At 41.8% G+C, this 25,771-nt stretch overlaps 1 protein-coding gene across 4 annotated transcripts in view; it reads left to right on the forward strand.

The window, feature by feature from the left end:
* The window catches only part of efl1 (elongation factor like GTPase 1), a 299,478-nt gene that overhangs the window by 136,267 nt on the left and 137,440 nt on the right, over positions 1-25,771 (forward strand). For 3 of the 4 annotated variants that reach the window (XM_072278343.1, XM_072278342.1, XM_072278345.1), the window contains exons 13-15: positions 3,326-3,456; positions 12,289-12,449; positions 18,654-18,786. In XM_072278343.1, coding sequence (XP_072134444.1) covers positions 3,326-3,456; positions 12,289-12,449; positions 18,654-18,786 — 425 coding nt within the window. The remainder of the gene's footprint in view (positions 1-3,325; positions 3,457-12,288; positions 12,450-18,653; positions 18,787-25,771) is intronic. The other variant, XM_072278344.1, reaches the window with a different exon arrangement.

The raw sequence follows: 25,771 nt of genomic DNA on the forward strand, positions 1-25,771 counted from the left end.
CCACCAAGGCACCCATAAGGCATGCTCTACAATCTAGGGAACATCCTGGTATGTCTCCCCTGCACTCTTTCTAGAGCTTCCATGTCCTTCCTATAATGAGCCAACCAGAACAGAACACAATATTCCAAGTGTGGTCTAACCTGTGTTTTATAGAGCTGCAACATTACCTCGAGGCTCTTGGACTCAGTCCCCTGACTAATGAAGGCCAACACACCAATATGCTTTAGCAACCCCATCAACTTGTTCACCAACTTTGTGGGATCGATAGACATTGAGCCCAAGATCTCTCTGTTCCTCCATACTGATAAGGATCCTGCGATTTACCCTGTATTCTGCCTTCAAATTCAACCTTCCAAAGTGAATCACTTCACACTTTCCTGGGCTGAACTCCATCTGCCACTTCTCAGCCCAACTCTGCATCCTGTCAATGTCCCATTGTAACATTCAGCATTTTCTACATTATCCACAACACCACCAACAAGTTATGACTTTTTCTTGGAGCAAAGGAGGGTAAGAGGAAACTTGGTTGAGTTTTATATAAAATAATGAAGTGTATGGAAGAAGGCGGCCTTCACAGCCGAAATATCTGTAATCAAATGGGGCATGTTTCAGGTAAGGTTTAGGAGTTTTGGAAAGGACTTGAAGAATTTTTTAGAGCTAGAGGATGATTGAAATCTGGACTGCATTGCTTGTGAAGGTAATGATGGCAAAGATTTTTGTGATATTTTAAACATATCTGGATGAGCACTTGAATTGTCAAAGTATAGGAGTGCTAGGTTAAGGGGTTAGAAGAGATGGGTGCTTAGTAGTTGGCATAAACATGGTATGTTGAAGAATCTGATTCTGTACGATATGACTCCATGACTGTTATATTCATTCATCCATATTTTGTGTAGTAATGATGCCAAACCTTTTAGAATTCAATGTCATTAATCCACAAAACTGTCAGTGACTTTGAGAAATCTGTGCATGAGAATGCATAAATTTGAATGCAGCTGTCATTGGTTCAATGTAAGCCAGCAGGGTGTGCTCTGACGGTGTTCCATGGATTTGTTTTTTTAAATAGTGCATAGAAGTATTAAGTATTGAAGGTTCTTTTCTTAGTTTTTAGTCTCAAAAACATTTGAAATACGGTGAATTACAGTTAATAAGGACAACCACTTATTTTGGGATACCTCTTAAAGAACAAAAACTAATCATGAAAATAGCTGGGATTCTCTTTGTTTATTTCAGACACAATGCAGCATAATTAAGACAGGAAACTATTACTGAACAGTTTGTAATTAGTGTCAGTCATGTGCACGTGTGCCTGTTAAAAACTACACTGTGCTGAGAGTGAAGAGTTTTTAAATAGCCCTAGTTGTGTGTGTTTGTGTTCAAAAAGCAGTGATTTTTGTTACTGAAACACAGGGAATTCTGCAGATGCTGGAAATTCAAGCAACACACATCAAAGTTGCTGGTGAACGCAGCAGGCCAGGCAGCATCTCTAGGAAGAGGTACAGTCGACGTTTCGGGCCGAGACCCTTCGTCAGGACTAACTGAAGGAAGAGCTAGTAAGAGATTTGAAAGTGGGAGGGGGAGGAGGAGATCCAAAATGATAAGAGAAGACAGGAGGGGGAGGGATGGAGCCAAGAGCTGGACAGGTGATCGGCAAAAGGGATCTGAGAGGATCATGGGACAGGAGTTCCAGGGAGAAGGAAAAGGGGGAGGGGGGGAAACCTAGAGGATGGCAAGGGGTATAGTGAGAGGGACAGAGGGAGAAAAAGGAGAGAGAGAGAGAAAGAATGTGTGTATATAAATAAATACCGGATAGGGTACGAGGGGGAGGTGGGGAATTAGCGGAAGTTAGAGAAGTCAATGTTCCTGCCATCAGGTTGGAGGCTACCCAGACAGAATATAAGGTGTTGTTCCTCCAACCTGAGTGTGGCTTCATCTTTACAGTAGAGGAGGCTGTGGATAGACATATCAGAATGGGATGTGGAATTAAAATGTGTGGCCACTGGGAGATCCTGCTTTCTCTGACGGACAGAGCGTAGGTGTTCAGCAAAACGATCTCCCAGTCTGCGTCGGGTCTTGCCAATATATAGAAGGCCACATCGGGAGCACCGGACGCAGTATATCACCTCAGCCAACTCACAGGTAGTGTCGCCTCACCTGGAAGGACTGTCTGGGGCCCTGAATGGTGGTAAGGGAGGAAGTGTAAGGGCATGTGTCATGAATGGCATGAACATTGACTTCTCTAACTTCCGCTAATGCCCCACCTCCCCCTCGTACCCCATCCGTTATTTATTTATATACACACATTCTTTCTCTCTCTCTCTCCGTTTTCTCCCTCTGTCCCTCTGACTATACCCCTTGCCCATCCTCTGGGCTTTTCCCCCCTCCCCCTTTTCCTTCTCCCTGGGCCTCCTGTCCCATGATCCTCTCATATCCCCTTTGCCAATCACCTGTCCAGCTCTTGACTCCATCCCTCCCCCTCCTGTCTTCCCCTATCATTTTGGATCTCCCCTCCCCCTCCAACTTTCAAATCTCTTACTAGCTCTTCCTTCAGTTAGTCCTGGCGGAACGAAATGTCGACTGTACCTCTTCCTAGAGATGCTGCCTGGTCTGCTGCGTTCACCAGCAACTTTGATTTTTGTTACCGATAGTTGGTGAGAAGTAAGCAGTAAGACCATTCAGAACTGTTTTGCTTACTGCAGTTTCAAACATTCAGAAACAGCTGTGAGTGAAAATGAAATTATTTCGCTACTTCAACAAGTTAGGAATGGTGAAAAATTTGAAGGTACCAGTAATCTTCTTGAATATGACAATGAAGATTTGGAAGATGCAGTCGTTGAAAGCATTATATGAAGGCAGTCCATTATTTGCACTAGGTGTCTGCCGATTTTGTTAATTTACAGTCAATCAAAAGAACGTGGCAGCATACACTGGATTAATTCCTCCAGTGATAATAACTATTAGGAACTGATACACTGTTTTATAGTACTGTAGTAGTATTGCTATTGTTCTAATTTGTTCTGTATTTCATTTAAATACATTGTTACACAGTTAAACAGTAGTTTGACTTTTTTTTATAGCTTTTTAACTATTTCTATGAAACTTTGGCTAGTTGCGCAGCCAGTTGTTTGGCTCAAAATGCACTGGTCCCAGTGTGTCCCAGTTAACTGGAATTCACTATACCTACATGTCCGAAAATCTTTTTTATAAATTGCAATGCCTATTTTTTGACTTTATTTCAATTGTAGTAGAGGTTACGTGGTTGCGTAATAAATGACATGAGATAAATCTATCACATAAATTCTTGCTTTCTTTGTGCTTCTTGAAGACCCCTGACTGAAGAAGAAATAGCTCAACGGCGTGAGCAGGCCAGGAAAAGACATGCTGAAAAACTTGCAAATCAGTGTCAGCAATTGGTAGAAAACCCAGAGATCTCTGCCGCCAATGCAAGCACAAAAGGTGAAAGGTCTAACTGATATTTAAATCCTAGGAAAGAAACAGATCATTGTTTTCTCATGATATGTTTTAAATTTTAATAAGAGAACTTTGGCAAGTTTATGTTTTTAATGAAAATTGTGCAGAGCTTGGAATCCCGGAAGGATTTGATTGGTTGTCTTAAATGTCAGAAAGGGTATTTGTCACAATCTAAATAGCTGTGATAATCACATAGATCTCTGTCAAATTGCTTACACAGTATCAGAGGAAATTTAATTTTGTAAAGATATTGATATTTTCACATTTCCTTATGACATAGAAAAAAAAGGCATACACCTCCATCCCCCACCAGGAAGGCCTTAAAGCTCTCTGTTTTTATCTGGTCACCAGACCTAACCAGTTCCTCTCCACCACCACTCTTCTCTGCCGAGCGGAACTTGTCCTCATTCTAAATAATTTCTCCTTTGGCTCCTCTCACTTCCTTCAAACAAAAGGGTAGCCATGGGCACTTGCATGGGTCCCAGCTATGCCTGCCTGTTTGTTGGCTAAGTGTAACAGTCTATGTTCTAAGCCTACACTGGTGATTGTCCCGCACTTTACCTACGCTTTTTCAACCACTGCGTTGGTGCTGCTTCCTGCACCTGTGCTGAACTCGTCGACTTCATCTACTTTGCCTCCAACTTCCACCCTGCCCTCAAATTTTACCTGTCCATTTCCGACATCTCCCTTCCCTTTCTCAATCTCACTGTCTCTATCTCCGGAGATATGACAGACCCACGGACTCTCACGGCTACCTTGACTACACCTCGTTCCACTCTGCTACTTGTAAAAACAGCAACTCCTTTTCTCATTTCCTCCATTTCTGCCGCATATGCTCTCACGATGAGACTTTTCATTCTAGGATGAAGGAGATGTCTGCCTTTTTCAAAGAAAGAGACTTCCCTTCCCTTCCTCCACCATCAATGCTGCCCTCAACCGCATCTCTTCCATTTCACGCAGGTCTGCTCTTACCCCATCCTCCCGCCACCCTACCAGGGTTAGGGCTCCTCTTGTCCTCACCTACCACCCTGTCAGCCTCTGTACCCAGCACATAATTCTCCGAAACATCCACCACCTCCAACTAGATCCCATCACCAAGTACATCTTCCCCCACCCCACCCCACCCCAGCTTTCTGCTTTCCACAGGGATCACTCCGTACAAGACTCCGTTATTCATTCATCCCTCCCCACTGGTCTCCCTCCTGGCACTTATCTTTGCAAGCAGAACAAGTCTCTACACCTCCTCCGTCACTACCATTCAGGGCCCTAAACAGTCCTTCCAGGTGAGGCGACACTTCACCTGTGAGTCTGTTGGCGTCACTTACTGTGTTTGGTGCTCCCGGTGTGGCCTCCTGTACATCGGTGAGACCGCCATAGATTGGGAAACTGCTTTGCCGAGCATCTATGCTCCATCCGCCTGAACAAGTGGGATCTCCTAGTAGCCACCTATTTTAATTCCATTTCCCATTCCTGTTCCGATATGTCCATCCATGGCCTCCTCCATTGTCATGATGAGGCCTCACTTAGGTTGGAGGAATAACACCTTATATTCTGTCTGGGTAGACTCCAATCTGATGGTATGAACATCGATTTCTCAGACTTCTGGTATTGCCCCCCCCCCCACCGCTTCACCATTTCCCATCCCCTTTTCCCTCTCTCAGCCTATCTCCTTGCCTGCCTATCCCCTGCCTCTGGTGTTCCTCCCTCTTCCTTTCTTCCATGGCCTTCTGTCTCTTTCACCAATCAACTTCCCAGCTCTTTACTTGATCCCTCCCCCTCCAAGTTTTAATTCTCACCTGGTGTTTCTCTCTCCTCTATCCCACCTTTTAAATCTACTCCTCAGCTTTTTTTCTCCAGTCCTGCTGAAGAGTTTTGACCTGAACTTTTTTCCATAGATGCTGCCTGGCTAGCTGAGTTCTTCAAGCATTTTGTGTGTGTTGTTCATGAAAATTCATTGTTTTCATACATTAAAAGATTTTGGTAGCTTACAGTGTAATGTATAGATCTATTTCCTTCAACACCCATAAAAGTTGCTGGTGAACGCAGCAGGCCAGGCAGCATCTCTAGGAAGAGGTGCAGTCAACGTTTCAGGCCGAGACCCTTCGTCAGATCTATTTCCTTCACAGGAATGACCCCCTCCCCCTTTAGCACCACATATTGATCTGTTGTCTGTGCAAGCGTTGTTGTCTATGCATGCCCATTGTTCTTTCTTGCTTTTGCTGCAGTGTGAATACACCAGTTAAAGCCATCGCCCATGTGTGTGTTTTAACTTAATTGATACGTAGCAGTGCACAGACACAAGTTGGCAATGAGTACAAACCTGAATGTCAGAAAATATCATGAACTGCACCGACACTTATGACACTATAATGGGATAAAACAGCGAGAGTTAAACTGTATGAGAAAGCCATCACTGAGGTTAACAAAGGAACGCATGAGTAACAGGCGCGCTGAATTTTAAGTGAAAATAACGTGGTGATTGCTTCAATCAGGAAAGTTGACGAATTTGATAGTGCTAATGAAGGCTGAGAGTTGTGTATTAAGAGACTGGAATTGTATTGTAATGCAAGCAACGTGGAGGAGCAAAAGAAAGCCCCTACACTTCTTGGCTTAATGGATGCAAGGATGTACAGTCTCTTACATAACCTAGTAACTGCTGAAAAGCCAACAAGTTTGATGAAATTATTATAATTTTACAAAATCACTTGAGCCCTAAACCGCTGGCGATAGCTGAGAGATTTAGATTTTACAAAAGGAATCAGTCAAAAGTGTAAAGCATTTCGGAGTACATTGTAGTACTGTGCAAACTTTCCCAGTACTGTGACTTTAGAGATAGATTTTCTGATGCATTAAGGGACGGGCTTGAATGTGGCATGCATAGTCAAAGCACTCAAATGAGGCTACTGGCTGATAGAGACTTAACTTTAGAATTGGCATTGACCATTGCAATATCATTATAGACTGCAGCAAAAGATGCAGCAGAACTATAGAAAAGCAAGAATGTCAAATGTACCTGAAAGGTGCAAAAATCCAAAGATGTTGTTGATGTGGCAAATCCTCCCATGATACAAATGACTGTTGTTTCAAAAAACATCTGCAGAAAGTGTCACAGACAAGGTCACATAGAGAGAATGTGTCAGGCAAAAAAAATCACAACCGAGTGAAAAGTCTCAAATACAAAACTAAACAAATGCATAAAGTTACCAAATATAAAACAGAATCAGACAACATAGAGTCTGACAAAGGTGATCTGTCATACCTAGAACTGCATAGTATAACTGAAATAGATCAGAAAATCTTCTGGATCACAATAGATGTGTCTGGTGTAAAACTGAAAATGGAGCTTGACACAGGATCAACTTTGTCTATAATTCCAGAAGTTGACTACAATAGACTCTTTTCTAAGATACCATTAGAGAAGACCTCAGTGATGCTAAAGACCTACACAGGCAAAAAAAGTGTCTCCAAAGGCAAAGTGAAAGTGATGTATGGAGGCCAAACACAGCAGTTAGAGCCAGTACTTTTCAGATGTGAATGGTTGAGAAAAATCCAACTGGACTGGCATTCAACCAGAGCTTTCGATGTGGCATCAACAGACAATAGCAGACCAAATGGTAGCACTAACCAGATACTGACACAGCTGCTTAATGCTACTGAGAAGGTGTTTGAGAAAGGGATTAGTAGACTCAAAGGTGTAAAGCCCAGAATTAAACTGGATGAAACAGCAACATCAGTATTCCATAAAGCGTGTCCAGTGCCTTGCGCACTTCGTCCTGAAGTGAATGCTGAACTGCAGAACTTGGAGGCATCTGGAATTCTCTCCAAGGTTGAAAGGAGTGATTGGACCACGCCCATTGTCTCGGTGATCAAGAATGAGAAGGCTGGAGCTTTTCAAGGTGGGCAAGGTTGTCCCCTTGTTCAAAAAAGGTAGTAGGGATAGTCCGGATAATTATAGACCATTGAGCCTTACGTCTGTGGTGGGAAAGCTGTTGGAAAAGATTCTTAGAGATAGGATCTATAGGCATTTAGAGAATCATGGTCTGATCAGGGACAGTCAGCATGGCTTTGTGAAGGGCAGATCGTGTCTAACAAGCCTGATAGAGTTCTTTGAGGAGGTGACCGGGCATATAGATGACGGTAGTGCACTGGATGTGATCTATATGGATTTTAGTAAGGCATTTGACAAGGTTCCACACAGTAGGCTTATTCAGAAAGTCAGAAGGCATGGGATCCAGGGAAGTTTGGCCAGGTGGATTCAGAATTGGCTTGCCTGCAGAAGGCAGAGGGTGGTGATGGAGGGAGTACATTCAGATTGGAGGATTGTGACTAGTGGTGTCCCACAAGGATCTGTTCTGGGACCTCTACTTTTCGTGATTTTTATTAACGACCTGGATGTGGGGGTAGAAGGGTGGGTTGGCAAGTTTGTACTCAATACAAAGGTTGGTGGTGTTGTAGATAGTGTAGAGGATTGTCAAAGATTGCAGAGAGACATTGATAGGATGCAGGAGTGGGCTGAGAAGTGGCAGATGGAGTTCAACCCGGAGGAGTGTGAGGTGGTACACTTTGGAAGGACAAACTCCAAGGCAGAGTACAAAGTAAATGGCAGGATACTTGGTAGTGTGGAGGAGCAGAGGGATCTCGGGGTACATGTCCACAGATCCCTGGAAGTTGCCTCACAGGTGGATAGGGTAGTTAAGAAAGCTTATGGGGTGTTAGCTTTCATAAGTCGAGGGATAGAGTTTAAGAGTCACGATGTAATGATGCAGCTCTATAAAACTCTGGTTAGGCCACACTTGGAGTACTGTGTCCAGTTCTGGTCACCTCACTATAGGAAGGATGTGGAAGCATTGTAAAGGGTACAGAGGAGATTTACCAGGATGCTGCCTGATTTAGAAAGTATGCATTATGATCAGAGATTAAGAGAGCTAGGGCTTTACTCTTTGGAGAGAAGGAGGATGAGAGGAGACATGATAGAGGTGTACAAGATAATAAGAGGAATAGATAGAGTGGATAGCCAGCGCCTTTTCCCCAGGGCACCACTGCTCAATACAAGAGGACATGGCTTTAAGGTAAGGGGTGGGAAGTTCAAGGGGGATATTAGAGGAAGGTTTTTTACTCAGAGAGTAGTTGGTGCGTGGAATGCACTGCCTGAGTCAGTGGTGGAGGCAGATACACTAGTGAAATTTAAGAGACTACTAGACAGGTATATGGAGGAATTTAAGGTGGGGGCTTATATGGGAGGCAGGGTTTGAGGGTCGGCACAACATTGTGGGCCGAAGGGCCTGTACTGTGCTGTACTATTCTATGTTCTATGTTCTATGCATCAACCTGGTGTTGCGTACTGTGCAGTATCCCCTGCCATGAATAGAAGACATTTTTGCATCTTTGGCAGGAAAGGAGAGGTTTTCAAAGATTGATTTTTTGCAAGCCTATCTGCAAATGGAGATTGAGGAGTCAGGCAGGAAGTTCCTCACAATGAACACTCACAAGAGACAATTCCAGTATAATCGTCTCGTCTTTGGCATCACATCAGCTTCAGCAATTTGGCAAAGAGCAGTGGACCAAATGTTCCAAGATATCCCAGGAACACAGTGTTCTCTTGATAACATCATCATGACTGGCAAAAGTGATAAAGAGAACCTCCATGACCTTGGTAAAGTGCTTACCAAGCTGAGTAAGTAAGGTTTGCGTACAAAGAAAGAGAAATAAACTCTCATATTGTGGACATGTCATTGATAAGCATGCCTCATATGAGTTGCAAGAGAAGTTTGAAGCACTGCTACAGGCACCCAAACTGGAAAATATGTCACAACTCAGGTCATACTTGGGCCTTGTAAACCACTACAGCAGGTTTTTCCCAAGCATTGCTTCAGTGCTGCATCCATTAAATGCACTGTAACAGACAGTGCACTGTATCCCAGCATGTGAAGACAGACTCTGGCAGATTGAGCGGATGAGACCTATGGAAGGTCCAACGGTCAAGAAGGTGGTCTCTGCAAGCGTCCTGGAACGTGTAGAGCAGGACAAGACACAGAAGACGTCCTGGTTATCCACTGCGCCTAGCCCATCTCCAGCCATCTCGACTCTATCTTGCCACTGGATCCAGGTGGGAATTGGGAAGAGAGAGGAGGCTGACGCTCTGCAACTCTCCCTCGCTTAAATCCAAATTACATGCTAGTCTCGACATCATCATAATGGTGTTGAGGTCCTCATCGACGTCGGCGATGGACGAACACAAACAGACCGGAGCAAAGTTGGAATGGTCAGAAAGGTATGAAAAAACATTCAAGGAAACAAAGAGATGAATAATGATGAATTGCTCACCCATTATGACCCATCCCCACCCATTAGACTGGTGTGCGATGCATCCCCTTATGGAATTGTCGCCGTTTGTCACACATTATGAAAGATGGATCTGAACACCCGATGGTGTTTACTTCAAGATCACTGACGAGCGCAGAATGCAACTACGCACAGCTTGACTGAGAGGCCCTTAGTTTAGTTCTTAGTCTAGAATAAGTAGATTCCGCCACTACCTCTATGGACAGAAGTATACACTAGTGATGGATCACCAGCCCCTTGTGTCCCTTTTCAATCCCAGGAAGGGAATTCTGATGACGACTGCCCCCACTCCGGTTACAGTGTAGGGTGCTATTCCTAGGAGCCCACTTTTATGATGTAGAATTCAAGAGTACCAAACAACACCACAATGCTGATGGCTTGTCACGTCTTCCACTATTGGCAACTGAAGGAGAAAAGTCTTCTTATTGTGACCCAGCAAAAGTGTTCCTTATCGCGTTGGTGACCAGTTGTTGGCAACAAATCCTGAAATACTAAGGGTAACATAGAATGTCCTGACGTTGTCAAAAGTCTGTGACATCACCATACAAGGATGGCCAGCTCATGGTAACCCTATGTTTCCAGAGTTCTCGCTGAGATGAGACCAACTGTCTGTATGTCAAAGAACACTGATGTGTGGATCTTGTGTTGTGGTTCACTCTAAACTGCACGCCACAGAAGGACACCTGGATACAGTCAAGATGAAGAGTCTCACCCGGAGCTGCGTGTGGTGGCTGGGAATAGATAAACAGATTGAAGACTTGGCCAAAAGTTGTTCAGGATGCCAAAAAGTTCAGAATGCACCCCCACAGGTACCGTTACACCCGTGGAATTGGCTGTTATCACCATGACTAAGAGTATATATTGACTTTGCTGGGCCATTCATGGACTCCATATTTCTGATTGCTGTGGATGCTCAGTTGAAGAGGTCAAATGTTATACAAATTAAGCCAACCACCTCAGCAAAGACTGTCTCCGCTCTGAGGACTGTCTTCACTATAAACGGCTTACCAGAACAAATCGTGCGTGACAACGGACCACAATACGTATCAGAAGAATTCAGACTGGTCATGAAGAAAAATGGCATCAGATATTTCAAGTGAGCTCCTCACTTCCCAGCAACAAAGTCCATTAAAGCGATATACAATGAGAACTTTTCTCTACAACATAAGAAGAACACCGTCCTTTTTTGTGTATCGGAGCTCTACTCATATGATGACAAATCATGCACTGCAATGCTGTTCATGAGCAGGACTCTGAGAGCTTGCATAGACCTCCTGAAACCAGACCTCTGGAGGGAAATACAAAATAAACAGTTCAGACAGTTGCCAAGTAAAGCAGCAAGAAACTTGAGATTGGACAGGAGATCCTAGTGCGTGATTACTGAGAAGACATGTGGACACCCGGTAGGATAGCTGGAAGAACTGGACCACAGATGTAATCGGTGGATGTTGGAGGTCAGACATGGAGATGTCATGTGGACCAGATACTGGATGCTCAATTGAAGAACATACCTGAGTCAACTGCATCCATCTTGATGAACATTACAGTCCCCGGACTTACCTCTCGGTGATAATGTCAGTGACAGCAACATGACATCGTAAACCGAGAATATTGTCTTAGAGAAGCCACCTCACCTACCAAGCCTGATGCCACTCCACAGGTCCAGAGGCATGACACGAACGTTATTGTTGACAAGACACCTGCCAAACCTGATGCCAGTCCACAGCTTCATAGGCTCTGTCCTGAAAGGAACAGTGTACCACCTAAAAAACTGAACCTTTGGAACAGTGAAATTAGTTATGGACTGTTACTGTGAAAGCATGTTTATTTGGAATATGGATTTATGAAAGGGAAATTGAATGTTTTGTACATATACAGTTTTATGTTGCATTAACCTAAAGGGAAAGGAAGTGTGATGTATGGATCTATTTCTTTTAGAGCAATGTCTCCCCCCCCCAGCCCTACATCTGTTGTCTATGCATGCAGATCGTTCTCTCTTGCTCTCGCTGCAATGTGAATACACCAATGAAAGCCATCTCCCATGTCTCTTATTTACTATATATGTAGTTGTGCACAGGCATAACACACAACACCTGGTGAAGCCATCCTGCCATTCTCCCGAATGCTTCCTCATATGTACTAGCTATCCATAAGTAACCTGGGGAGGACAAATACCGGGTCAGTGTAACATTTTGTTGTAAGTTCTGTGTTAACAGGTCCTTTCTGTGAGCGCAGTCTTTTGATATGATATATTTTGGGCTTATCACATTGACCACTTCAGTATAAAATGGTGTGTACATCTGATTCATTTGAAAATCACTGAAGGAATCTATTTATTGTGGTGATCAATTGAGTTGCTATATTTTAAATTGTATGTCTCTCCAAAGTTATATTTTGTAATATTTTTGTTTGCTATTATTCTCATAGGGAAGTAAGTTATATAACTGTACACCTTTATTTTTAATTCCTTTGAAGGTATCCAGGTACCAAACCAGATGGAACAGGCAGAACAACAGGAAAGTGAACAGAAAGACCACTTCATTGCATTTGCCAGGGTGTACAGTGGAACGATCCGCAGAGGGCAAAAGTTGTATGTGCTAGGCCCAAAATATGACCCTTCAGAGGCTTTAGCCAAGGTGCGTATACGTCAGTATTCGGACGAGTGGCTCTGAGACATCCATTCAGGATGGATACTGTGTCGGTATATTGGTGCAAAGTGCATTTAAAGGTTGGACAGGGATTTGAGTTATCCTTTATTGTTAAAGGCAGCAAGAGAACTAGGAAAATATTGATGCAACTTTACAAGAAGATGGTGAGTCTGCACATGGAGTACAACATTCGGTTTTGATCTCCTTATTTGGGGAATGACATACTGTACTACATTGGAATCAATGTAAAACAGAAGCCCAAAGGACAATTTGTGGATTGAAGGAGTTGACATATAAAGAAATGGTGAGAAGAGTAGACCTATTCTAACTGAAAATCAAAAGAATTAAAGATGATCTTACTGAAAGATATAAAAATTCTGAGGGGGATTAACTGGATGGATGCTGAGAGGAATATCTGGAACCAGGGCTTATAGTTTCAGAATAAAAGTCATCCATTTTAGATGGATTGAAGAGGAGTTTCCTCTTTAGGAATCATGACTCTTTGGATTTCTGAACCTCAGAAAGGTATGGTAAGGGAACATTGAATATATTGAATGTGGAGACTGTCATAAATTGAAATTCAAGGTATAGAGCAAGAGAGAGGGAAAATGTAATTGAGGTTAGGATTAGATTAGCCATTATCTTGTTAAATGTTCACAAGGGCCATTGGCCTGCTTCTTGTGTTCCTGTATTCTTAAGAAGTACAGTATGTTTTAGAAATAACATTTTAAGCAAGGTGATGCACTGGCATCATTGGTCATGACCAATGGCTTGAAATGTCAGAAGGATATTGTCTGCTCAGCAGCCTGTAAATTGGGGAAAACTGATTCTATCAATTTAAGATGGGGGCAATGGATGGGATTTCTATCATAAAGGCATGTTATTGAGGAGTTCTTGATATATTGCATTTAGGGCAACTAGTATTCCGAGGACTACCGTAGATTTCCTCAAATCTTCAGGATTAGGTCATTGATCTCTAAAATCTGGAGAAAAATTTGAAATATTGATACTTCCGGCCCTTAGAGTTTTATTGGAACTTTTGTTGATGGGATAAAACCAGCCTTTCACTTCCCTAATCTTCCCCCACTAAGAATTTAATCACATCAGAGGTGGGTGGGGTCAGCAGCAAAAAAGGAGAGCTGAATAAGCAATACTGAAAGGATTTCAAATGAGGACATCAAAAAGCAAAATACCATTCCTTAAGGTGCACAAATTTAAAAATAAATAGAGGCATTCTAAGGAAAGTAAGAAGGGTTATTGCAACGTCTTCTTGATTCCAGTGGTATAAAATGAACAACAGACAATAGATGCAGGAGTAGGCCATTCGGCCCTTTGAGCCAGCACCGCCATTTACTGTGATCATGGCTGATCATCCACAATCAGTATCCAGTTCCTGCCTTATCCCCATAACCTTTGATTCTGCTATCCTTAAGAGCTCTATCCATCTCTTTCTTGAAAGTATCCAGAGACTTGGCCTCCACAGCCTTCTAGGGCAGAGCATTCCATATATCCACCACTCTGTGGGTGAAAAAGTTTTTCCTGAACTCCGTTCTAAATGGCCTACCCCTTGTTCTTAAACTATGCCCTCCGGTTCTGGACTCACCCATCAGCGGGAACCTGCTTCCTGCCTCCAGCGTGTCTAATCCCTTAATAATCTTATATGTTTCAATAAGATCCCCTCTCAGCCTTCTAAATTCCAGAGTATACAAGGCCAGTCGCTCCAATCTTTCAACATATGACAGTCCCGCCATCCCGGGAATAACCTTGTGAACCTACGCTGCACTCCTCCAATAGCAAGAATGTTCTTCCTCAAATTTGGAGACCAAAACTACACACAATACTCCAGGTGTGGTCTCACCAGGGCCCTGTACAACTGCAGAAGGACCACTTTGCTCTTATACTCAATTCCCCTTGTTATGAAGACCAGCATGCCATTAGCTTTCTTCACTGCCTGCTGTACTTGCATGCTTGCTTTCAGTGACTGATGTACAAGAACACCTAGATCTTGTTGTACTTCCCCTTTTCCTAACTTGACTCCATTTACATAATTATCTGCCTTCCTGTTGATAACCTCACGTTTATCCACATTAAACTGCATCTGCCGTGCATCTGCCCACTCACCCAGTCTGTCCAAGTCACCCTGCATTCTCATAACATCATCCTCAGATTTCACACTGCCACCCAGCTTTGTGTCATTGGCAAATTTGCTAATGTTACTTTTAATTCCCTCATCTAAATCATTAATATATATTGTAAACAGCTGCGGTCCCAGCACTGAACCCTGCGGTACCCCACTGGTCACCGCCTGCCATTCCAAAAGGGAGCCGTTAATCGCTACTCTTTGTTTTCTGTCAGCCAGCCAATTTTCAATCCATGTCAGTACTCTGCCCCCAAAACCATGTGCCCTAATTTTGCCCACTAATCTCCTATGTGGGACTTTATCAAAGGCTTTCTGAAAGTCCAGGTACACCACATCCACTGGCTCTCCCTTGTCCATTTTCATAGTTACAGTAACAACTAGTTTCAAATGAGGGTTTATTGCTTGACAAAATGTTTTGGACAGGGTATATCATAAGTCGCTATTAAACTTTATATAACAAACCCAGGAAATTGGCATTAAATAATTTAGTATCTGGGATCAGGAAACAGTCCATCTTCAACTAAGTCCATAAATCAATAGACATACAGTACTGTGCAAAAGTCTTAGGCACCGGAGATTTTTCTTGTGGTTTCAGATGGTATGACTTCCACAGAGCCCTGATCTCAACATCATCAATCTGGGATTACCTGGAGAGACAGAAGCAAGCGAGACAGCCAAATTCTTCAGAAAAACTGGGGCAAAATGCTTGGAGTAACCTACCAGCCGATTTTCCTATATGACGACACGGCAGTGTACCTATGTAACGACACAGCAGTGTACCTCAGAGAACTGTTGCCGTTTTAAAGGCAAAGGGTGGCCACACCAAATACTGTTTATTGCTCTTTATAGTAATTTGTTTTGATATTTAGAAACTTTTCATTATTTTTGAAAGCATCTTTAGTTTACAGAATCTTTTGCGCAGTACTACTGGAGAAAAAAAACTAGAAAATTTTGCAATGGTTAAATGTATTACTGGAAAACTGGTGAAAGGTTAAACACCTCTGGAATATTTTTCACTAGTGTTACCTGAACAACAATATGACTCTTGCATATTTAAGGACTTGACCTTGACATTATCACTTTGTGTGCATTCGTGGTTTAAGGTGTGTTTCAAAGACCATATGTTGGCAGTGCTTTTTAAATGGACTGAGCATCACTGGGAGGGTCAAGGACCTCAGGGCAGGGGACACAGAACTGTCCATATGTGCTTCTCCTCCTGATATATGTTGTTGGAAATGCAAGGGTCTGCCTTGATCTCTTCATGTTGCCTGTCTATGCAGGCTAAGGTTTTTAAATAATATCGTCATTGAAGTATGACCTTAAGTCATTCTTTTGGGCCTGCGTGTCTGTCATGGTGGAAGTCAAACTCACAGTAGTCATTGACTTCTTGGCCTCAGGTTCATTCTAGCTGGCTGCCTATGATCTGTCATCTATCATAACGTGATTTCTCACTGTAGCATTAGAGAGGTTACCTGGGCCCTTTACTTATGAAGGAGTTTGATATATGATTTTAGTGAGGAGCGGGTTACATTGCATATAGTGGGTTTTGCCAATATTAATGGATTCTTTAGTATATATTTGCCATTGATTGGACTCATTTCCATAAAGCCTTCTCTTGGATACTTTGAGTTGTTTATTCTTGGGAAAGATGCCACTTTGTTTTCTAATTAGTTGTTGATCACGACAAAAATTTTTTTATGGGCACTGCCACATTTACTGGGAGCTCATCTCTTGTAGTATTAATCTCCAGGATATTGCTGTAGGCTGTCCATTTTAATGATGCATTATTATTGCCACAGTAGTGTAGCGGTTAGCGTGATGCTATTACAGCTTGGGGTGTTCCGTAGTTTGGAATTCAATTCTGGTGGCATTCTGTAAGAAGTCTGTACATTTTCCCCATGGGATGCGTGGATTTTCTCGTGTGCCCCTGTTTCCTCCCACAGTCCAAAAGATGTAGTGGATAAATTAATTGGTCTTTCTATATTGTCCTGTGATTAGGTTAGGGTTAATCCGGTTTGTTGGGGTTGCATGGCACGGCTCGAAAGACTGGAAGGGCCTACTCCGCATTGTATTACTAAATAAAATAAATTGTTGTTAACATTATCTTTAGTTGTCTTCTTCAATTCCTCTCCTCCAGCCTTTTTTTTTGTGTCGTGGTGTTTTGATGGAGGGAAATAGAGAACCAGACCTATTTGATGAAAATACAAAACAGAAGGAAAAATGGCTATCATAAATACAGGAAGAAGGGCATTTCATAAACTCAGAATGTCCCAAAGTGTTTTATATCCATTTTTCCTCCCCAAATAACTCACTACACCCATCATTATCTCTTTGAAATCAGCCAATGGAATTTTCACTTTCCTGTCAGCATGTTTCTCTGGAAAGCCTTTTATTTGAAAATGAGGCCATTACCATTGTTAAAAAGCAAAGAGACGGGCTGTTTTGGCCACCAGGTCATTGCAAACTGTCAAATGCCCATCTAGTCCCATTTATTAATCTTTGGATTTGTACACCAAGATCTCTGTTCCTTGAAATACCCTAGGGCATTAACAGCCATACTACGGTCACCTACACACCCCAGCACACCCCTGATGCAAACAATGTATTTCACTGTGTGTTTTGATGGTTTAAAGTACACATAACAAATAAAGCTCTCCATTAATATTACTCTTTAGACTATTTGGCCCTGTGCTGCTATACAGGTTACGTTGTAAGATGCCAAATTTGCGAGGTTTTTTAATACCAGTTTAATATCTCCAGACTGTGGAAATCTGTGTAGTACACAGGAAATATGTAGAAATACCCTTGGTGATTCTGCCTCAATACCACTAAATATGGCTTCAATCTTGACCTGTGTGTGTGTGATATTTGTTTTTTTTCCCCAAGTACTCTGATTACCTTTCACATCCTAAATTGTGAGTTGAGAAGTTAATTGTTTTTTGTGTACAGGAACTTGGAAGAATCTATGGGGAGTTAATGGAACTCTTGGGAGAAATTTAGACCATAAGACAATAAAACGTAGGAGCAGAATTAGGCATTTCGGCCTATTGAGTCTCGTCCAACACTCCATCGTGGCTCATTTATTATCCCCCTCAGCTCCATTCTACTGCCTTTCCCTGTAACCTTTGAAGCCCTTACTAATCAATAACATATTAATTTCCATTTTAAATACACCCAATGACTTGTCCTTCACAGCAGTCTGTGAAAATGAATTCCACAGATACACCACCCTCTAAAGATTTACTTCCTCACCTATGTTCTAAAGGGTCCTTCTATTCTGAGGCTGTGCCCTCTGTTCCTGAACTGATCCACGATAGGAAACATCCACTCTATATGGGTCTTCCAATATTTGATTGGTTTCAGTGTGATTCTCTGCCCCCCCCCCCCATTCTTCTAAACTCAAACAAGTATAGGTTCAGAGCCATCAAACACTCCTCGTGTGTTAAACTTTTCATTTCCTGGATCATTCTCGTGAACCAGCACATCCATAAGGGGCCCAAACCTGCTCTCAATACTCCTAATGCCTTAAGAAGCCTTATAAAGCCTCAGCAAAACATCCTTGCTTGTATATTGTGGTCCTCGTGAAATGAATGCTGACATTGCATTTGCTTTCTTTATCAACAACTCAACCTGCAAGTTAACCTTTAGGGAATTTTGCACGAGGACCCCTTTGTACCTTTAATTCTGAATTTTCTCCTCATGTCTGCACCTTGTCAAAAGCCTTCTGAACATCCTAGTAAACGGCATCCACTGACTCCTTTGTGTATCCAATTTAGAGAGGAAATGGGATGATTTTAAGAAACATAGACTTAATGGACCAAATAGTTCCCTGTTGTTAGAGAATATGGAAAAAATGGAATTAATATGTGATGTGATCTGATTATAGTGGTGTGCGTGTTTGTTTCATCATTTGATATTGGGAAATGGAACAGCTTAATGGTTAACATTTCTCAATAAATGCCTTTAATTAGTAATAACAAAGAACTTACGCCGTAATCTGCTTTATAAAATGTGGATTGTTCATTTGTGTTAATTCATATTCCTCTATTCAGTTGCCTGAAAATTACGCACCTGGTGAAGACCTATTGATCCCACATCTGAGTTGTTGTACAGTGGAGGACTTGTATCTGCTAATGGGTAAAGAACTAGAAGATGTCCAAGAAGTACCTGTTGGCAATGTGCTAGGTAAGGTTTTTATTACTGAATGTCTACCTTCATTTTGTAGGTCTTTTAAAGGGCTTTAAGTAAGGCACATCATAAAATAGGCCAAAGGCAGCATGGTTTTCCAAAGGTGAAATCTTGCCTGACAGATCTGTTGAAATTCTCTGAAGAAATAACAAGCAGGATAGACAAAGGAGAGTCAGTGGATGTTATTTATTTAGATTTTCAGAAGGCCTTTGACAAGGTGCCGCATATGAGGCTGCTTAACAAAATAAAAGTGCATGGTAGTTCGGGATAGGTGCTAGTATAGATAGAAGATTTGGCTGACTAGCAGGAGACATAGAGTGGGAATAAAGGATACCTTTACTGGTTGGCTGCTAAAGACTACTGGTGTGCCTCGGGTTGGTATTCGGACCCCTTATTTTCACGTAGTATGTCAGTGATTTGGATTAAGGAATTAATGGATTTGTGGCTAAGTTTGCAGTTGAAATTAAGATAGGTGGAAGGATAGATAATGTTGAGGAAGCAGGGTGTATGCAGAGGACTTGGACAGATTGGGAGAATGGGCAAGCAAGTGGTCAGTGGAATCTAATGCAGGGAAGTGCATGATCATGCAGTTTGACAGAATGAAGGTGTGGTCTATTTTGTAAATGGGGAGAAAATTCTGAAATCAGATGTGCAGAGGGGCTTGGGAATCCTCGTGAGGGATTCCCTGAGGGTTAACTTGCAAACTGAGTCAGTGGTAAGGAAGGCATATACAGTATTAGCATTCATTTCAAGAGGACTAGAGTGCAAGAGCAAGGATATAATGCTGAGGCTCTATAGAGCATTGTTCAGATTGCACATAGACTATTATGAGCAGTTTTGAGCCCCTTAACTCAGAAAGGATGTGCTGGCATTGGAGAGAATCCAGCGGAGTTTCACAAGAATGATCCCAGAGATGAAAGAATTAGCATTTGAGGAGCCATTTGATGGCCCTGGGCCTCTACTCCCTGGAGTTTAGAAGAATGAGGGGTGATCTCATTGAAACTTATCATTGATGTGGAGAGGATGTTTCCTATAGTGGGAGGATCTAGGACAAGAGGGCACAGCCGCAAAATTGAGGGACATCCATTTAGGACAGAGATGAGGAAACATTTCTTTACTCAGAGGGTTGTGAATCTATGGAATTCTTTGCCACAGATGGTTGTGGAGGTCATTGGGTGTATATAAGATGGAGCTTGATAGGTTCTTGATTAATCAGGACACCAAAGGTTATGGGGAGAAGGCTGGAGAATAGAGTTGAGAAGGATAATAAATCAGCCATGATGGAATGGTGAAGCAGACTTGAAAGGCTGAATGGCCTAGTTCTTCTGGTCTTTTTGTAGAATTGGTAAAATTTTGTCAGCATTTTTTCTTGTGAAATTCTGTCTTGGGTTACATCCACAATGTAGAGCTTGCTCCTACAGAATAAAGGCTTTAAAAATACTGGTGCAGAAATTCTGAAATAAGAATAGAACATTTTTGGAAATACACGGCAAGTCAATCTGCATTTTTGTGGAGCTAAGCAGGAACAGCTGTGGCTTGCAGAAACATTTTAAAACCTGTTAAAATTACTGTAAGTAATCCAAAAATAGATTATTTAGAATGCAGTTAACTAAGAAACTTAATAGTTAATAATAAGCAAAATAAAATTTAAACAGTAATTTGCCTCTCTCCTTTGCACAACAGTCCCTATTGGAATCAATGAGGTCTGGAACCCTTTGCTGACTTTGGTCTGGCAGAGGATCCAAAAAGCAACTTTTCCACAGAGTAATTGATAGAATCTTGGAGAGAGTATCCCTGGATGTCCCACATTTGCAGCCATTCACATGGCTGAACTTCGATGGTCTTGTTGCACTTAGTAACATTAGTCAAGGACACCCAGCTCAATCTCTTAGTGGAAAGAAACATCTCTGACAGTGTAGCATTTTATTTTCATATATTGCACCATCTCACAAAGATAGAAGATTTAGGCACAAGTTTGAATAATGGCCCTAGTTGGCTTCTGCAAACACTTTAGTTAATTATGTAGCAACCTTAATCACAAACACAGTAAATAATTTGATCGTGCTAGAAACAGGACATAATCTCAAAATTATTGCAGACAGTCCTCTTCCATTAATAAAGTATTATTCCACAAGTTTAAACTATTGGTCTGCAAGGCAATCACTTGTTTTTTTTCTTTATGAAACAAGATACGACTTCCTTGTATATATGTCAGCAGTGCCTCAGCACTGTTCTAACTATATTCTGAATAAATGGAGAATTTTTGCTTCCAAAATGCTGAAATTTGTTATTAATGAAGCCAGGAAAATAATAATAACATTGAGCAGAATTATCATGGATTTATGTAGGGAAGACATGCTCGACAGATCCTTTGGAGCTTTTTTGAGGACGTAATTAGGAGGGCAGCTAAAGATGAAGGAATGGATATGATTTGGACTCAGAAGGCCTTTGATGAAAGAGAATTGAACAATCATACCTTCTGGAACAGAGAGTAGACTGGTGTCAATTCAAGATTGCTTTATAAAAAAAAACTAAACAGTAGGAATAAACATGTAATTTTTGGTTTGAGAGACTGCAACTACTCTGGGATGCTGTATAGTTCAGTGCTGGTGACCCAGCAATTCACACACAGCACCAGTAATTTACATCAGGAGGAGCAAGCAATTATGAAGCCAATTAGGCCTTTATTTCAAGAAGATTTGTGTGCAAGAGTAAGAATTCTTTGCTGCAATGATGAGACCTGGTGCGACCCTACTGGGAATACTGTGGAATACTCTTGTCTAGATCTGGTCCCCCTGCCTAAGGAAACGATACTTCTAATAAAGAGGGTGCAATGAAGACTCATTACAATGATGGTGCATTTGTTTTATCAAGGTAGTCTAACCAAATTTGTCCTGTACTCTTGAGTTTGGAAGAAATTATAGCTATGGGAAGATTACAAAATTCTTACAGGGCTTGCTGGGGTCTGGTGGGGGCTTTCCCTTGATGCTTACTCTGGCTGGAATGTCTAGAACGTGAGATTACAGTTTCAAAGTAAGGAATCAGCCACCAAAGACTGAGAATGAATTTCTTCATATGGAAGGTATTGATTGGAGTTCTCTACCCAAGAAGACTCTGGACATTCAAGATGATAGATTTTTGGATGTGAATGGGTTATGGGGTGAAAATAAAAAATGATGCTGAAGTAAAATGTCAGGCTTGGTATCTTGATTGCTGGAGTAGGTACATTGACCTGTGTGGTCTGCTATTGTTATGTTTTTAAATTCTATGGTTCAAGATCAGCCTTGGCATGATTTATTTTCTGAAGTCAGAATTGAAAATATTTTTGTTTTATTATGATGCCTTAATTTTATTTTTCCTAATCTTTTTTTTAACATATAAAGTTCTTTCCTTTCAAATTAAAAACTTTTTAAATCATATTTCTACAACATTAGGATAATAATGCCATTAAGTCTTCCCTGTATATTCTAAAGAATTTGGATGATTTTCTATTGTCTTGGATGATGAACACAATTCTGAGATCTGGCTTTTACAGAGTGCTGTTCAATTTAGGAATTTAGACCTTATTCTTTACTAATCTGACAATAAAGCTCAGTCCCATAATGCTACATAGTAAGTTGTAAACTTTATTTTATAGATTCATTGGTTTGGAATCGTTTGGTAACATTTTTTGGTCATACAACTCAGGCTGAGAAGTTAGAGCTAAAGGCAAAACAAAATCTTCCAAACTGGATAAATTATTAACTAATAGGTTATGGCTGTACAATCTGAAAATGCTTCCAACTATTTTCCAGGTTTCCATAACATATACTGTAGGAGCCATTTATCTGTTTTCTATCCACATTGTATTTTGCATATTGCATTTATTATGTTTGCTGTGGTAGTTAGGTGGGGGATGGTAGAAGCGAAGTGTTTTAGTTACTTTTGTCTTTAGTCAGTTAGAGTTTGAAACAGCTGGGAATGATATCTTCTGTGTTGACCGTTTAACTTCATTTAAAGTTGCCTAAATGCTTAATTATGTTGAAGAAACCTTAAGTACATTTAATACTGTTTATTTTGTTATAGCTTTGTTATTTTGTTATAGTTTTAGTTTCATTAGTTTTTATACAACAAGATTGCCTGTTGTGCTAGTTTCTTAATAAAGGATTGAATATTTTCTTCAACTTTGAAACCTTGTTTTTGGACTTAATGGAAAGCAAGTCATACAGGATTAACTCCACCCCCACCCGTGCTTAGGTTCAATGTGGTGTTGGTTTGTTTGAGTAGCTGCTACACATACAGTATAAACAGAAAATCCTTAAAAAAATATAAGCTGAAAAAATTGCAAATGAATAGCATGATAAAATTTAGAAGAAAGGCTTGCAAAATGAAGATTCTGTTATGTTCTGAACAATGGATGATCATAATACACTGTGCCCTTTTAGAACCATATTACTGAATATGTCGGTTTGTGTGAGGCACCAAGTTTATTGTAGGGAAACAACTTTCGTGAAATGGAAATCTTTTTATAAAGCCAGCAACACCAGCTGAGAAGCGTTTTTTGAGATTGAATGCTTACATGCTTGAGTCTCTCCGCTTGAAATCAGAACTCTGCATTAAATTGAAAAGGTTTATAGCTCATAAAAATAATCCTTTTGAAAATACAGACATTTACAACTGATTGCATTCTTCAATTAGCTTTTAACTTAAAAGTTTTTCTGCAATTCAGTAACATTCATTGATTAAGTTTGTCTCTTATTATTTGTTTCACAGTTCAAATGTCTTGCACGTTGCTGTTTACACTATGATTGGGCACTCATAAATCTTCCAGGTTCTTGTCAAGGAGATTGTACCTTTCCTTCCCAGCTTGGTTTTTCAATTAAATTTGACAGGATGAATTTTGTTTTGTATTTTCAATATCTTATGAGGACTGAAATGACGATCCTTGGTGTATTTTATATGGGAACCTACCTGTTTCAGTACTACTGTTTTTAAAAACTACCATGCTTTTGGTGGCTAGCCTGTTCTGATGTAATCTACTTGGGTTATTGAACTTGTACGAAATCCAAAGAACATTGGTCAGCACATAGAACAGTACAGCACAGGAACAGACCCTTTGGCCCACAATGTGTGTGCTGAACACAATGCTAAATTTAACTTACTCTCTTTTTGCCTGGATGTAATCCATATTCGCGTGTCTGTCTAAAAGCCACTTATCCACCAGCATCACAAACGAGAAAATTTGCAGATGCTGGAAATCTAAGCCACACACAAAATCTTGGAGGAACTTAGCAGGTGAGGCAGCATCTATGGAAAAGAGTACAGTCGACATTTCGGGCCGTGACCCTTCATCAGGACTGAAAAAAAAGATGAGTCAGATGAAGAAAGTGAGGGAGGGGAAGAAGAACCACGGGTTGATAGGTGAAACCGGAAGCGGGGAAGGGTGATGTAAAGAGCTGGGCAGTTGATTAATGAAAGAGATACAGGGCTGGAGAAGGGGGAATCTGATAGGAAAGGACAGAAGGCCATGGAAGAAGGAAAAGGGGGAGGAGCACCAAAGGGAGGTGATAGGCAGGTAAGGAGATAAGGTGAGAGAGGAAAATGTGAATGGGGGGTGCATTACTGGAAAGCTTCAAAAGGAAGGCCTCAAAGCTCTCCATTTCTTTCTGGACACTGGACTGAACCGATTCCCCTTCACTATTGCTCTCCTTTGTCTGGCAGAACGTCCTCATTCTTAATCATTTTGCCTTTGGTTCCTCCCACTTCCTTCAAACAAAAGGGATAGCCATGGGCACTCACATGGGCCCCAGCTATGCCTGCCTGTTTGTCAGCTATGTGGAATGGTCTGTGCTCCAAGCCTACCCTGGTATCACTCCCCAACTTTAACTATGCTACATCAACAACTGCATTGGTGGTGTGTTCTGCACCCATGCGGAGCTTGTTAACTTCAACAACTTTGCCTCCAACTTCCACCCTGCCCTCAAATTAACTTAGTCCATTTCCAACACCTTCCTCCCCTTTTTCAGTCTCGTTGATTCTGTCCCTGGAGACAGCTTATCTACTGATGTCTGTTATAAATCCACTGACTCACACAGCCGCCTGATGTATACCTCCTCCCACCCTGTTACTTGTAGAAACGCCATCCCCTTCTCTCAATTCCTCAGTCCCTGTCGCATCTGCTCTCAGGACGAAGCTTTTCATTCTAGAACTAAGAAGATGCCCTCTAACCGCATCAAGCACGTCTGCCCTCACCTCATCCTCCTGCCACTCTACCAGGGATATGATTCCTCTTGTCCTCACCTATCACCTTGTCAGCCTCTGCGTCCAGCACATAATTCTCCATAAGTCTTCTGCCATCTCCAGTGGGATCCGAGCACCAAGCACATCTTCTCCCCACTTTCTACTTTCCTCAGGAATCACTCCCTATGTGACTCCCTTGCCCATTCGTCCCTTCCCACTGTTCTCCCTTCTGGCACTTATCCCTGCAAGCAGAACAAGTGCTACACCACACCTCCTCCCTCACTACCATTCAGGGCCCCAAACAGGCCTTGCAGGTGAGACGACACTGCACCTGTGAGTCTGTTGGGGTCATCTACTGTATCTGGTGCTTCCATTGTGGCCTCTTGTATAACAGTGATACCCGACACAGATTGGGAGACTGCTTTGCTGAGTACCTATGCTCCGTCCCCCTGAAAAAGTAGGATCTTTCATTGGCCACCCATTTTAATTCCATTTCCTGTTCCCATTTCGACACATCAGTCCACTGCCTCTTCTACTATCATGATGAGGCCACACTCAGGTTAGAGGAGCACAGCTTATATCCTGTCTGGGTGATCTCCAACCTGATGGCATGAACATCGATTTCTCGGCCTTCTGGTAATGCCCCCCCTCCACCATTCCCCATTCCCATTTTCCCCTCTCACTTACCTACCTATCACCTCCCTCTGGTGCTCCTCACCCTTTTTCTTTCTTCTACGGCCTTCTGTCCTCTCCTATCAGATTC

This window comes from Mobula birostris, chromosome 14, assembly GCF_030028105.1.
Source record: "Mobula birostris isolate sMobBir1 chromosome 14, sMobBir1.hap1, whole genome shotgun sequence".
Taxonomy (NCBI): Eukaryota; Metazoa; Chordata; class Chondrichthyes; order Myliobatiformes; family Myliobatidae; genus Mobula; species Mobula birostris.